General features: G+C 50.3%; 1 protein-coding gene across 4 annotated transcripts; it reads left to right on the forward strand.

The window, feature by feature from the left end:
- The first annotated feature begins 7 nt into the window (after nt 1-7).
- On the forward strand, nt 8-8,556 carry RABL2B (RAB, member of RAS oncogene family-like 2B). 4 transcript variants are annotated; one of them, XM_014541206.1, is made up of 9 exons: nt 8-28; nt 429-568; nt 3,522-3,551; nt 4,364-4,443; nt 5,059-5,138; nt 6,979-7,090; nt 7,335-7,432; nt 7,731-7,814; nt 7,993-8,556. In XM_014541206.1, the coding sequence occupies exons 2-9, from the start codon at nt 462-464 to the stop codon at nt 8,071-8,073; spliced, it is 672 nt and encodes a 223-aa protein (XP_014396692.1). In that variant the 5' UTR covers nt 8-28; nt 429-461; the 3' UTR covers nt 8,074-8,556. The 4 variants fall into 4 exon arrangements, with proteins under 4 accessions (XP_014396692.1, XP_005868285.1, XP_014396691.1 ...); XM_005868223.2 differs by lacking the exon at nt 8-28 and adding an exon at nt 35-201 and having other exon boundaries at nt 8,348-8,556; XM_014541205.1 differs by lacking the exon at nt 8-28 and adding an exon at nt 179-269.
- The last annotated feature ends 4,777 nt before the right edge of the window (nt 8,557-13,333 follow it).

Here is a 13,333-nt window from a genome sequence, read left to right on the forward strand (position 1 = left end):
CGCGGGCGCGCCGGGAAATGGAGCGGTGGTGAGAGGCTTGAGGCAGAGGATCGGGAGGACAGGGCCTGCCTCTGCTGGGGGTCTGTCACTGTGATTCAGTGATGGCGGCCCAGGCTACAGAGCGCCGTGTCTTTGACAGTCTGACGTCGGTCATACGACATGGGCACTGCGTTGTCTCCCTGTTTTACAAATGAGAAAACTGTGTGTAGAAAGCCTGTACTCTCTCTCCGGGTGGGAGTGGGCGGTATGGCCCTGAGCGTGTGTCTGTGGTAAGGAGATGACAGAGTCAACCGCTCTGAGGGGGTCGTGGTGGGGTAAGAGATTACGACCCGCTGATTCAGCGGGTGTGGACCAGGTGGTGAATAGAGAAGGTGTACCTGTGTCCTCGGGCCCCTCTCATCCGCTCCTTCTCTCCGCTGTCCATACAGATAGCCCCCTCCCCTGAGCTGAGCCAGGGGCCAATGGCCAGGGACAAAGCCAGCCCCTGTGAGGTGGACCAAGAGAAATATGATGCTGATGACAACGTGAAGATCATCTGCCTGGGGGACAGCGCTGTGGGCAAGTCCAAGTATGTTGGGAAATTGGGGAAGAAAGGCAGGGCCCAGGGTGGGTCTAAGCTCTCAGAAGAGTTCTCTGGAGGCACAGTGGAGCACGGCTTCTGTGGAAGTCATGAGAGTAGTTTGGCTGGAGCCCAGGTGTGCACTGGGGAAATGGGGAGACTGGGGGATCACATCAGCACCTGTGGGGGCTCAAGTCATAGGACTAAGGAAGTTGAGCTTTTTCCATGAGTACTGGCAGACAGTGTGGAGCAGGTCACCCTAGAGATCACTGGAGCAGTCCAGGCTGAGGAGGGAGAACTGGGGTGTTCCTGTATGTGGTTGTGGACTCAGAGACTGAAGTTGGAGGAAGTGTGACAGATGTGACTAGCACAACCAGAGACAGACTGGGTAAAGGTAGTAAAAATGCTTTCTCCGAGGGACTCACTGAGCTCAAAGACTGGGTAGAAATGACAAATAAGCATGCTCAACGTAAAGATTAGCTTAAATTTTTAAAAATAAATTTTAAAAGAGAGAGAGAGAGAGAGAGAGAGAAAGAGAAACATCAATGATGAGAGAGAATCATTGATCGGCTGCCTCCTGCACGCCCTCTACTGGGGATTGAGCCCAAAACCCCGTCATGTGCCCTTGACTGGAATTGAACCTGGAACCCTGCAGTCTGCAGGCTGATGCTCTATCCACTGAGCCAAACTGGCTAGGGCAAGTTTGGCTTATTTTTTAACTGATGTCAGTACCTATGTGCACAAGATTGGAACGGAGGCTCTGGCACCTTCTCTCCAGGAGCTGTGATCCTAGTTCTCACCTGTCTTGGGCTAGCAAGGGCACACATCCATTTCTGCCTTCACAGAATGAGGGTGGACCTGCCCCAAACAAATGTCTTGTGTAATCTTCCCTCCCAGGTGCTCCAGAACCACATTGTTGTCCACCTTTATCTTTGACTAACAAGGCTTTGGACTTGAGTAGCTGTGAATGAGTCTCTGGGGATTTGCTGGTTTCAGGCTGTCTTCATGAATTCATGCCCACAGCACCCAGTGCAGCTCTCATTTAGTCTGATGTGATCCCATTTGTTTATTTTTTCTTTTGTTGCCCAAGGAGACATATCCAAAAACAAAAAGTCAATATAAGAAGGTGGTCTAGTTTCTTTCTTTCTTTTTTTTTTTTTTTGGCATATTATCTATGCAGTTTTCCCAACACCATTTATTGAACAGATTGTTTTTACCCCATTGAATGTTTTTGCTTCCTTTGTCAATTATTAATTGACCATAAAGGTGTGGGTTTATTTCTGGGCTCTCTATTCTGTTACATTGATCTGTGTGTCTGTTTTTATGTCACTAACATACTGTTTTGATTACTATGGCCTTGTAGTATAGTTTTATATCAGGTAGCATGATTCCACCAACTTTGTTCTTCTTTCCCAAGGTTGCTGTGGCTATTCAGGGTCTTTTGTGGTTCCATACAAACTTTAGGATTATTTGTCCTAATTTTGTGAAATGCGCCATTGGTCTTTTCATAGGAATTGCATTGACATTATAGATTGCTTTGGGAAGTATGGACTTTTTAATGGCATTAATTCTTCCTAGAGTTGGGTCCTTATTTATATCTTCTATTTCTGTGCTGAAAAGTAGTCCATTGTTGAGACTTGCTATATTTTTCATTTACTTCAAGCACATCTGCACTTGCTCAGTGGTGTGTTTTTATGAAGCTGCTTTATCAGCCTTGTCAGATGATTGCAACATCTGGCTTGTCATAGTGCTGGTGTCTGCTGATCGTCATTTTGCATTCTGTTGGAGAGTTTCCTGGTTCTTGGTATGATGAATGATTTTCTGCTGAAACTGGGACATTTTGAATATTGTGTTATTTAAACTTCTGTCTGAGTTGGCTTCCTGTGGTGCTCTTCACTGGGGAAGGAGGAAGGGCTGCACCACCCCCACCCACCGCCTCTGACTGTGGGGTCTCAGCTGACACTGTGCGGGGAGGGAACCTCGTTACCCTCTGCAGGGAAGAAGTCCACTCCCTACCCGGCCTTGTTGGACACTAGTTACAGTCTCAAAAGCATAGAAGTCTGCTTGGCTCCTCACTCAGCCTTTGCTTGTGGGGGTGAGGGCATGGCTGCAATATGCCATGGTGTTTGGAAGGTGGTTATAGTCTAGATGTTTTTTTACCTAGGCCCTGGGGATGCAGAAATAAACTAAAAATTCAAAAATCGCTTCCATGTGCATTCCACTCTATCTGAGAGATATCATAAGTAAAATATGTATGTTTCCATTGGTGCTACCTGCGGGGCAGCGAGGCACTGCAAGGTGAGATAGAACTTGCCTGCTTGTCATAAATATGATCATTGGGGAAGGTCTCATTGCTCAGGTGACCTTTGACCAAAGCCTGGAAGACCTGCAGATTGTGGGGGAAACAGATTTCAGGCTAGGGGTACAGCCTTCCTGGCCTCAAGCTTCCCATTTATAACGCAGTGGTGACTGCGGTGTCCACAGTGCAGAGGTGGAGATAGTGGATCTCCGAGCCTCACAGGACTGGTGCACACAGCAGCGTGAGCTGTTAGGTCATGGAGGTTAGTCATGTAAGTCCCAGGTTCCAGGCGTGAAGAAGGAGGGATGGCACTAACTAGGTCCCTCGGCAGGATCAGATTTAGTTGGTTACACAAGTTCAGTTTTAGATCTGTTGAGTTTACTATGGTCCACACAGATCTCCAGCATAGACATACCGCAGAGCTCAGGTGACGGGTCTTTACTTCTTCAACTAGCGTTGCTGATCAGCTGCTGTGGTGCCTGCCCGTGGGCAGAGCAGCTGTGTGTGCTGGGAACTTCAGGGGAGTCAGGAAGAGGGAGGTCCTGGGCATCATCCTTAAAGGGAACCTGTGTGGCTGAGGATCGAGTGGGTGGGGCCACAGGTGACTTCAGCTGGTGGCCCCCGGGGGGACGTGCCTGACCATCGTGCACGTTCTCCTTACAGACTCATGGAGAGATTTCTCATGGATGGATTGTATCCTTCAATGCTGCATATTTTGGGCCTTACTCATATTTGGATTTGCTATATATTAGGAGGGCAGTAGAGTGGCTAATAGTGCCTGCCAAAGGCCTGGATCCCTGTGCAAATCACTTTACCTATCTCACCTCAAAGCTTGGGCTCCTGATATTTAATAATTCTCTGGTGTGAATGAGCTCTATGAAATATGAGCTGCCAGCCCCACCCTCTCCCCATGAATCGTTCGTGCTGCAGGTTGGGAGTGAGACCTGCCTGGCAACCAGGATAGTTTACAAAGCTTCCCAGGTGAACCCACTGGGAACTGTGGGTGAGAAGAGGCCGGAGCCCCCAGGGAGTTGGGGCGTTTCTTGCCTCACCTTCCATCAGGTCTCCCTTACACCCACCCACCTGCATGTCCTGCGTCCCAGGGGTTACTGCCCACGTCTTGCTGCTTCAGGAAGGGTTACCCCCAGGGGTCCTGTTGGGGTTTCACACACAGGCCAACTACAGTTCACAGCTGGTCAGCTGTCTGGCTTGTGGTAGCTTTCTTCCCTGAAACGGTCATATTGCTAAAGTAACACATGACGCTGCTTATGACAGTCTATCTGTAAAATTCCATTCCAGGGGTCCCCTCGGACCCAGGTGGTCAGGACACACTGCCAGGCTCTCCCACTCGTCCTCGCCCATGGAGCTGGTGCCAGAGATACCTGAGGCTGATTCATTCCATTTAAAATCGAAATAATGCCAGAAAGAAAAGGAGAGAAAGAGCCCATTCTGTCACACCAACCTCTCCCCTTTTTGTTCACCTTTGCTCCTTAACCTGACCACAGTCAGCCCCAGCAGCTATCCACGTATGCCCTGACCCTGTATAAGCACACAGCTACTGTGGATGGCAAGACCATTCTTGTGGGTGAGCAACACAATTACTCCAACTCTCAGGCAGGGGGTGGGGGGTGGGAGGGAGACAAGGTCTGAGGGAGAGAATCCAGTGGGAGGAAATGAGACCCCAGCAGGGATGCAGGCGAGGGGTGGCAGGAAGGCCACCTGCTGAGAGCCTGGAGGCCTGCGAGGGGAGGAAGATGCAGGGGCTCATTTCTAGTGCTCTGACCTCCTGTTCTGATGAAGCCAGCGTCCAGACATAACAAACATGGTCTGAAAATTCTCTTCCACAAAGGGCTCTGACTTACCGTGAGGTGACAACCTTCCCCTTGGCCAGGCCCAACATCCTGCCTAACCGTGTTCACCATCTGCAGTCACCACACAGGGGGACATGGGGGTGGGAGGGAGCTTCTCCTTGGGGCTTCCTGTCTGCATTCTCCATCCTCCTGGCCCTGTGCCTCCTCTCATCCACCCACACGCACACAGGTGTGCACAGGCCTCTCAGCTCAGCCAGGCTCCCTGGGTCCTGACAGCACGCTGGGTGGACTCCATGTCCCCCATGCTTCCGCGCAGACACCTGCGTGGAGATGCTCAGGGTCCCTGCCCTCCAGCCTGTCAGGCAGTCAGAGCTGTGTTCATATTGCAGACTTTTGGGACACGGCGGGCCAGGAGCGGTTCCAGAGTATGCATGCCTCCTACTACCACAAGGCCCACGCCTGCATCATGGTATGAGACCTGCTGGGAGGTGGGCGAAGACTGGGCAATTCTAGCCTGGGGGGAGGGGCAAGGGGCCCAGCAATACTGAGGGGGCTCCTGAGGTCTCCCATGACCATCCCTGGTGGTGCTCACTAAGGACAGACGCTGGGGAAGGAAAGCAGTTCTCGGGGCTTTCCCTCCCAAACCAGCCCCTTCCTCTCCCTCCCAGCCTTCATCTCGCTGTCTAGAACAGTATCCTGAGGTGCCCCCTGCAGCCCAGGCTGGAGTCATAGTGTCACAGCAGGACAGGAAACAGCACTGGGAAGAGCCAGGACATGAGAGATTTGTGTCAGCCTGTCAGCCACTGTCCTTCAGGACCTGCCCATGAACTCTCTGGCCCTACTCTCCCTTAAGTACAAAAGCCTTTGAAATTTTCCAGAATTTTAGCTAATGTCTGCAAGGGGACAGAAGAGGGTGGCAAGGTGAGGCAGTGAGGGCAATATCATGCCAGGAGTCACACATGACCCTGGAGAGCTGGAAAGGTGGGTCTCAGCCTCTCTGCCTTAGTTCAGCCCTGGCCCTTGGTGCTCAGAGCTCACTTCTCTTTTCTCTCTGGGAGTGACCTCCTCTGGCCTCTGACACACCTCCATGGGCTCCTCTTGGACCCTCTTCTGAGGCTTGGCGTGCAGTCCCTCCTGCTGCATGGCCTAGCAGCTAGAAAGCACCTATCTCTGCTGACCACAAGGGGATCCCATAGTCCCAGAGGGAGCTGGGGTTCCACCCTCACCTTGAACCTCTGACAGGAGGGCTCCTCATCCCAGCCAGCTCCTTGGCTCCCACAATGAGGAGAGGAAGCTCCAGAAATAAGACCTGGGAAAAGGTGACTGTTGGATGGTGATCACGGGAGGCAGCCTGGTATGAAGCAGGAGTTTTGTCACAAGAATGCTTTACAAGAAGTCTATTGGGATTTCAAGACAACCTGGTCACTTGTTGGCATTGGTCCTGGGAGAACCATGGATGAGCCTCCCAGGTGGACCTCCTGCTGTCTTGGATGTGACAGCTGCTGATCTACACCTGCCGCGTGCATGCAAGGCCTGGTCCTGGTCCATGTAGCTCCCACGAAAGGCTGGGCCATCGAGAAGTCATAGCAGCCATTCCAGTAGGAGACAGGCTTGTCATCACATCCCCTGTTGTGTGAGGTGGTTTAGGGCAGTGAGTTTATTCCAGAGGACAGACAGCTTGGAAGCAGGAGGCTGGCCTCCGAGGGGCTTGAGGGTCCCTCCACAGCAACTCGAGGCATTAGGGCAAATCTGAGGTGCTCACACTTCCTGCTGATATTTTAAAGTAGGTAAAAACTACAAGTTTCAAAAAGTTAATAAAATTAAAAGCTACAAAATAATAAAATGTAAAAATTAACTTTTAAAAGTTTGCAATACAAAGTGAACAGAAGGTTAAAGGCTTAGAGTTTAAAGTAAATAATAGTATCTAAAGTGAACTTCTGGAAACACTTTACATTATTACAAAGGAATTTTAAAACAGTTTCAGCAATAAAAATAATAGACTAAGAAAAAAGTTTACAGTTTTTTACAAACTATTGATTAGTAAGATGATACAACATGGTTAAAATAGATAAATAAATTAGGTGACAAGATGGAAAAAAAGATTTTTAAAACCATTTTGATTCTGGGGGCTTTCCGGAGAAGGGTGGGCACAGGTGCAGCCTCTGGTCAGAGAGACTGCAGCTCAGCAGGGGCCCAGTCCCAGTTCCCACGCCTGTGATGTGCACCAAGCTCACTGCCCGTGTGGGCGAGGTGCCTAGGTGGCATATGGAGACGTTGACACACCCGAGCTACTTCTCTGCTTATTGCAGGTGTTCGATGTGCAGAGGAAAGTCACGTATAAGAACCTGGGCACCTGGTACGCAGAGCTTCGGGAGTTCAGGCCAGAGATCCCGTGTGTCGTGGTGGCCAATAAAATCGATGGTAGGGCCACCCCTGGGTCTGGGGTCAGCAGTTCACGGGGACCCACCACAGGTTTCTTCCAGTTTTCCAGGACCATGCGTCTTCAATGATTCATCCTTCCCAAGACACAGCCATTGGTTGGAGGCCCTCACTCCCTTCCCAGTAAAGAGCCCACTTTCTGGAATGGGGCTGCCGGTGACCCACCCTGCAAACCCCTCTCTCTTTCCCTGGATGAACAGGCCTGTCTCCTACCTTCTCTCTACAGCTGACATAAAGGTGACCCAAAAAAGCTTCAATTTTGCCAGGAAGTTCTCCCTACCCCTGTACTTTGTCTCAGCTGCTGATGGCACCAACGTGGTGAAGGTAATACTGGTCTGCAGAGGTCAGACAGCCAGGTGGTGAAGGACAGGGAAACCACAAGAGAAGGGCTGGCAGAGGGGGTGGACACTGGGGCTGACAGGTAGGGGTCCCTGTGGCATTGACAGAGGGGAGCTGATAGGCCCATGGGTGGAGTCAGGCTGATGGGAAGAAAGGAAATTAAGGGGTGACTTTGCTGATATTAGACTTAAGTGTTGTGTGGACTTAAAACCTGGCCAGTGGGTCCAAGGCAGACAGAGCCCACGTCACTGGCACCCATGGCCATGTTTTCCTTCCTCCCCAGCTCTTCAACGACGCAATTCGATTAGCTGTGTCCTACAAGCAGAATTCCCAGGACTTCATGGATGAGGTTTTGCAGGAGCTTGAGGTAGGTCAGCCCCCAGTGTTAGGGGGGATCCCAAAAAGGCTTCTCTTCAGAGGGTACAGAGCATAAGCCAACAGAGTGGCTCTTGCAGGCAGCACCTGTTGGCACATGCACCGCCGTGGATGTATCGCCGCAGGCGGGCAAGCATAGGGCCAGGCCTCACCCGAAACCTTGTCCACAGAACATTGATTTGGAGCAGAAGGAAGAGGAACTGCCAGACCAAGAGCAGTGTGGCAGCACCAAGAGCCTGCCTCCCTCCTGAGCCCGAGGATGCCTCTCCCCTCACAGCTCCGGCTCTGAACTGAGAAACTTCGTGGCCTTCCACACCCAACCCTCTAAAGCTACCCCCTGTTCTGAAGGACAGGGACAGGGGATCACCAGCAAGCACCATGACACATGGAGGTCCATCCACTCCAGACTCCGACCAGGATTGGAGATCAATCCCCCTCTAGGGTTGGACAGAGAAGAGAATCTTGGAAACTGCTTCGTGTGCCTCTTAAATAAAAGGAAATTTTGGTGGTTTTTTTGTCTCCCAGAACAGTTAAAAGCCCAACTTCAGCATGAGGCATTCCTTCCCATTCCAAGCAGTGGTGGACGTGGTGCCCGGGCAGCCAGGGCATAGACATGCCCTTCTCTCCAGTACCTGTGGCTCACTGATGTGCTTAGTGATCATCTTGTACGTCATTTCCACTATATTTTTTATGTTTTCCTTTTACAATAAAGGTTGGATTACATAACCATTGAACACGTGCGTGTTTTGTGGGTCTGGATTTCACTGGGCCAACAGCATGAAAGAATTTGCAGGTCTCCAACCGCCTTAATGCAGGAGACTGCCCTGATGTCTGGGGTCTCCCAGGTTAACTCTGAGTGTTTTAAAAAGAATGAGTTAGGGGGTGGGTGGGGAAAGAACAGACTTTTCCCCTCTAAGTTACAGATGCTTACTACGATTTTCAATTTAAGAGATTAAAGCTGAACAAGGATTTACAGGAATGTGTTACTCTGGTGAGGTAGGCTTTTAAAAACAATAAAAACAAAACACCTTTGAGTTACTGTAAATAGCAAGTATTTTTTAAATGTAATGACTTTATTGAGGTGTATTTCAAATACCCTAAGGCTCACCATTGATACTGGTTTTACATAACCATTGTGCATCAGGGTCCTTCGAGGCAGAGCCTGAGGAGCCACCTCTTCACTAACTTACTGGGGCAGTTCTCTCAGAAAAACAGTGGGCTGGAGCAGGGCAGGAGCAGAAGCAGAAGCTGAGCAGGTGTGGGCTCAGCAGGGCCAGCTTTCATCTCCCTGCCCTCCCCGTTCAGGGATGCTCTGCAGGACAAGCTGCCCCACAGATCCCACATGAGACCAGGGTTTTGTCCAGTCATCCATGGGAGCAGGGGGTGGAGAGGTGGCTCATAGCCCCCAGGGCAAGCACAGCAGCTCTGAGTTACCCACCAACACACAGCAATTGTTCTGCAGGTCAGCAACATCCACACCACTCACCCTTCTGTTGCTCAGATCCACCTGCTTTGTAAAGTTCATTCTATCTTGACTGATGCAAGAAACGCTACCCTCAAAATTTTTTTGGTAATAATTTATTGAATTGGAATTTACATAACAAAACCATTTTAACCCTTTGAGTGCCACCTGTCAATAAAGACTGAAATACTAGCATCTAATAGTGACACTGCAGGAGGAGCGCGATAGCGCTCCCGGCACTTTTGGCAAAAGACAGGAGGAGCGTGATCGCGCTCCCTGGTACTCTAGGGGTTAAAACAAATAATACAGTGCCATTTATACAGTTACAATGTTGAGCAACTTGCCTCCAGTTCTAAAACATTTCCATCTCTCTTTTTTAATTGTTTTATTGCTTAAAGTATTACAAAGAGTATTACATATGTCTCCTTTTTTTCCCCGCCCTTGACAATCCCCTGGCCTCCCCTACCCCCCAGTGTCTTATGCCCATTGGTTATGCTTATATGTATGCATACAAGTCCTTCGGTTGATCTCTTACCCCCTTCCCTTGTATCTATTATTGTTCAAAAGTTTGTAATGGTCTTTATTATCCATGAATGAGTGAGATCATGTGGTATTTTTCCTTCATTGACTGGCTTATTTCACTTAGCATAATGCTCTCCAGCTCCATCCATGCCGTTGCAAATTGTAAGAGTTCCTTCTTTTTTACAGCAGCATAGTATTCCATCGTGTAGATGTACCACAGTTTTCTAATCCATTCATCTACTGATGGGCACTTAGGCTGTTTCCAGATCTTAGCTATGGTGAATTGTGCTGCTATGAACATAGGGGTGCATATATCCTTTCTGATTGGTGTTTTTGGTTTCTTGGGATATATTCCTAGAAGTGGGATCACAGGGTCAAATGGGAGTTCCATGTTTTGTTTTTTGAGGAAACTCCATACTGTCTTCCATAGTGGCTGCACCAGTCTGCATTCCCACCAGCAGTGCACAAGTGTTCCTTTTTCTCCACATCCTCTCCAGCACTTGTCGTTTGTTGATTTGTTGATGATAGCCATTCTGACAGGTGTGAGATGGTACCTCATTGTTGTTTTGATTTGCATCTCTCGGATGATTAGTGACTTTGAGCATGTTTTCATATGTCTCTTGGCTTTCTGAATGTCCTCTTTCAGAAAGTGTCTATTTAGGTCCTTTGCCCATTTTTTGATTGGATTGTTTATCTTCCTTTTGTTAAGTTGTATGAGTTCCCTATAAATGTTGAAGATTAAACCCTTATCGGTGATACATTTCCATTTCTTAAAAGTAAAACCCTTTACTCATTAAACCATTTCTCCGTCAGCCCCTGGCAAATACAAATCTGTATCTGTCTCTATAGATTTATCAATTCTGGACATTTCATATAAATGGAATGATACAATATGTCACCCTTTGTCCTTCAGTTGCATAATGTATCCAGATGTAACCATTTATCATGTTCTTCATTCCATGTCTAAATAACAATTCATCCTATCTAATAAAAGAGTAATATGCAAATTAACCATCACTCCAGCACTCCGTCACAAAGATGGTGGCAGCCACTGAGCTGGAACAAGCAGGAGGCTTGGGTTGCCCACGGTGATGAAGAAGCCAAGATTCCCGCCTGCCCTGGCCAGCCCTGGCCAGTCGGCTCTGCTCAAGGCTACAAATTTTCCATTATAGAAGATAAATAAATCCCAGATACCTGCTGAAAAAAAAGAAAAAAAGGACAGGCTGGGAGCTTGGGTCACCAGAGGGCGTGGCCAGCCTGAAAAGGGCAATCAGCCCCTCACCCAGGCTGGCCACAGCCCCATGGGGTGAGGGTCCCCACTGGGGGGGCTTGACCAGCCTGCAAACAGCCATCAGCCCCTCCCCAGGCTGGCCAGGCACCCCAGCAGGACCCCCCCACCCTGAAGGGGCTGTGGTGAGCCTGAAAATGGGCATCAGCCCCTCACCCAGGCTGGCCAGGCACCACAGCAGGACCCCCCCACCCTGAAGGGGCTGTGGCCAGCCTGAAAATGGCCCTCAGCCCCTCACCCAGGCTGGCCAGGCACCCCAGCAGGACCCCCCCACCCTGAAGGGGCTGTGGCCAGCCTGAAAATGGCCCTCAGCCCCTCACCCAGGCTGGCCAGGCACCCCAGCAGGACCCCCCCACCCTGAAGGGGCTGTGGCCAGCCTGAAAATGGCCCTCAGCCCCTCACCCAGGCTGGCCAGGCACCCCAGCAGGACCCCCCCACCCTGAAGGGGCTGTGGCCAGCCTGAAAATGGCCCTCAGCCCCTCACCCAGGCTGGCCAGGCACCCCAGCAGGACCCCTCTCCCGCCTCCTCAGCAGCGCTAAGGATGTCCAACTGCAGCTTAGGCCTGCTCCCCGCTGGCAAGTGGACATCCCCCGAGGGCTCCTGGGCTGCCAGAGAAATGTATGACTGCCAGCTTAGGCCCGATCCCTCACCGGTGCCATCTCGACCTCACAAGGGCCGATAAAACCTCACTGGGGCCGTTTCAACCTCACCGGGGCTGTTTCAACCTCTCTGGGGCGTCTCAACCCCACCGGTCCATCCCACCCCCACCAGGGCCGCCTCAGCCTCACCGGGGCCATCCCAGCCTCTCGGGGGCCGCCTCGGCCTCACGGGGGCCGTCTCAGCGACACGAAGTTTGGCATTCTGTCCTTTGTTGGGCGGCTCCTTGCTGGACAAAATCTCCAGGCGTTCCTGGTGGCTGAATATCTGGTATGTTTGCTTGGATTTCATTTTCTACCAAGTGCACAGACTGCCTGTCTGCCGTCACCCAGCGTCCCATGTGATACTGGATCTGGTGGGCCTGCCTGTGCGTTTGCTGGTACAGCGGTTCCACGTTGCCGGGGCCCAGCCGTGTCCTGCTCCGGCTTCCTCCGAACCTGATTCTGCTTCTTTATTGTGCCCCTTACGTATGCGAGGAGTTGAAATCTGCATTCTGCTGGGCTGGGCTGCAAAAGCGCCGGTGGTTCTCTTTGTGTCACTAGCACAGCTTGGTTGAGGATGTAATTTGAGTAGGGCGGGGTCCCCGGGAATCACCAGGGTGGGGCCAAGGGCAATGGCATCTCCGCGTCTATTCGCCTCTCTGAGACTCAGCGACTCCAGTCCCGAGTGCCGAGAGCAGTTCTGCGAGACAGCCACTCTCGGGGTCGTTGCAAGGCCTTCCCTCTTCTCCCTGTAGGGGTCTGGGAGCTTAGTATCCCGCCCCAACCACTCTCAGTGGATTTGATAGTCCACCTCCCCTTCTGGTTGAAAAAAACCTCGCATCCGGTTGCAGCCAGCCTGGCACGCGATTCCGTACCTCCATTCTTGGAGCCTCTGCACAACCTACTCAGTCTCAATGCTCTTCTTTCTTTCCTTCCAGTTGTAGAGCTTCCACTGGGACAGCTTTCCCATGGTTCTGAATGGCTACTGTTTCTTTTATAGTTGGTAGTCTCGATGTTGTTGTGGGAGACAGCACACACAGGTCTGTACCTTATGCTGCCATCTTGGTTCTCAAGATCATTTCTCTTGAAATATTAAGGTTTATTGCATGTAATATTAAAAAAAAAAAAAGAATGAGAAGTTAAAATCAGACCCTGACTCTACCCAGTGAGTGACTGTGGCCATGGGACTGTGTTTTTATCCTTTTAAGCTTATGTTTGCTTTTTCTGTTATTGGGTCTCTTTCTGTGGAGTAAAGAGAACAGTCAATCTCTTAGGCAATCTCAGAAGGCACGAGGCTAGGAAGAGACTGGAAGTGAGCCAGAGAAGGGGGAGTGTTAGTTGGAAGCAACAGGTAGTGTTTTAGAACAGAATTGAATGTGAGATAACCCAGGGCACGGGGTAGGAATAAAGGATGTGATAATAGTAGAAATTTGTATGTGTTTGACTCTTACTAAGCACTGATACAGTCTATATCTAAAAGGGAGATTCCCAGTTAAAAAAAAAAAAAGGCAAATACAACCAAAATCCTCTGTTAAACTAAATGAGCCCCCACCAAAGTCTATCGTATTCTCAGAGATTCCTATACAAAATCCATGATAAG

This window comes from Myotis brandtii, unplaced genomic scaffold, assembly GCF_000412655.1.
Source record: "Myotis brandtii unplaced genomic scaffold, ASM41265v1 scaffold2658, whole genome shotgun sequence".
Taxonomy (NCBI): Eukaryota; Metazoa; Chordata; class Mammalia; order Chiroptera; family Vespertilionidae; genus Myotis; species Myotis brandtii.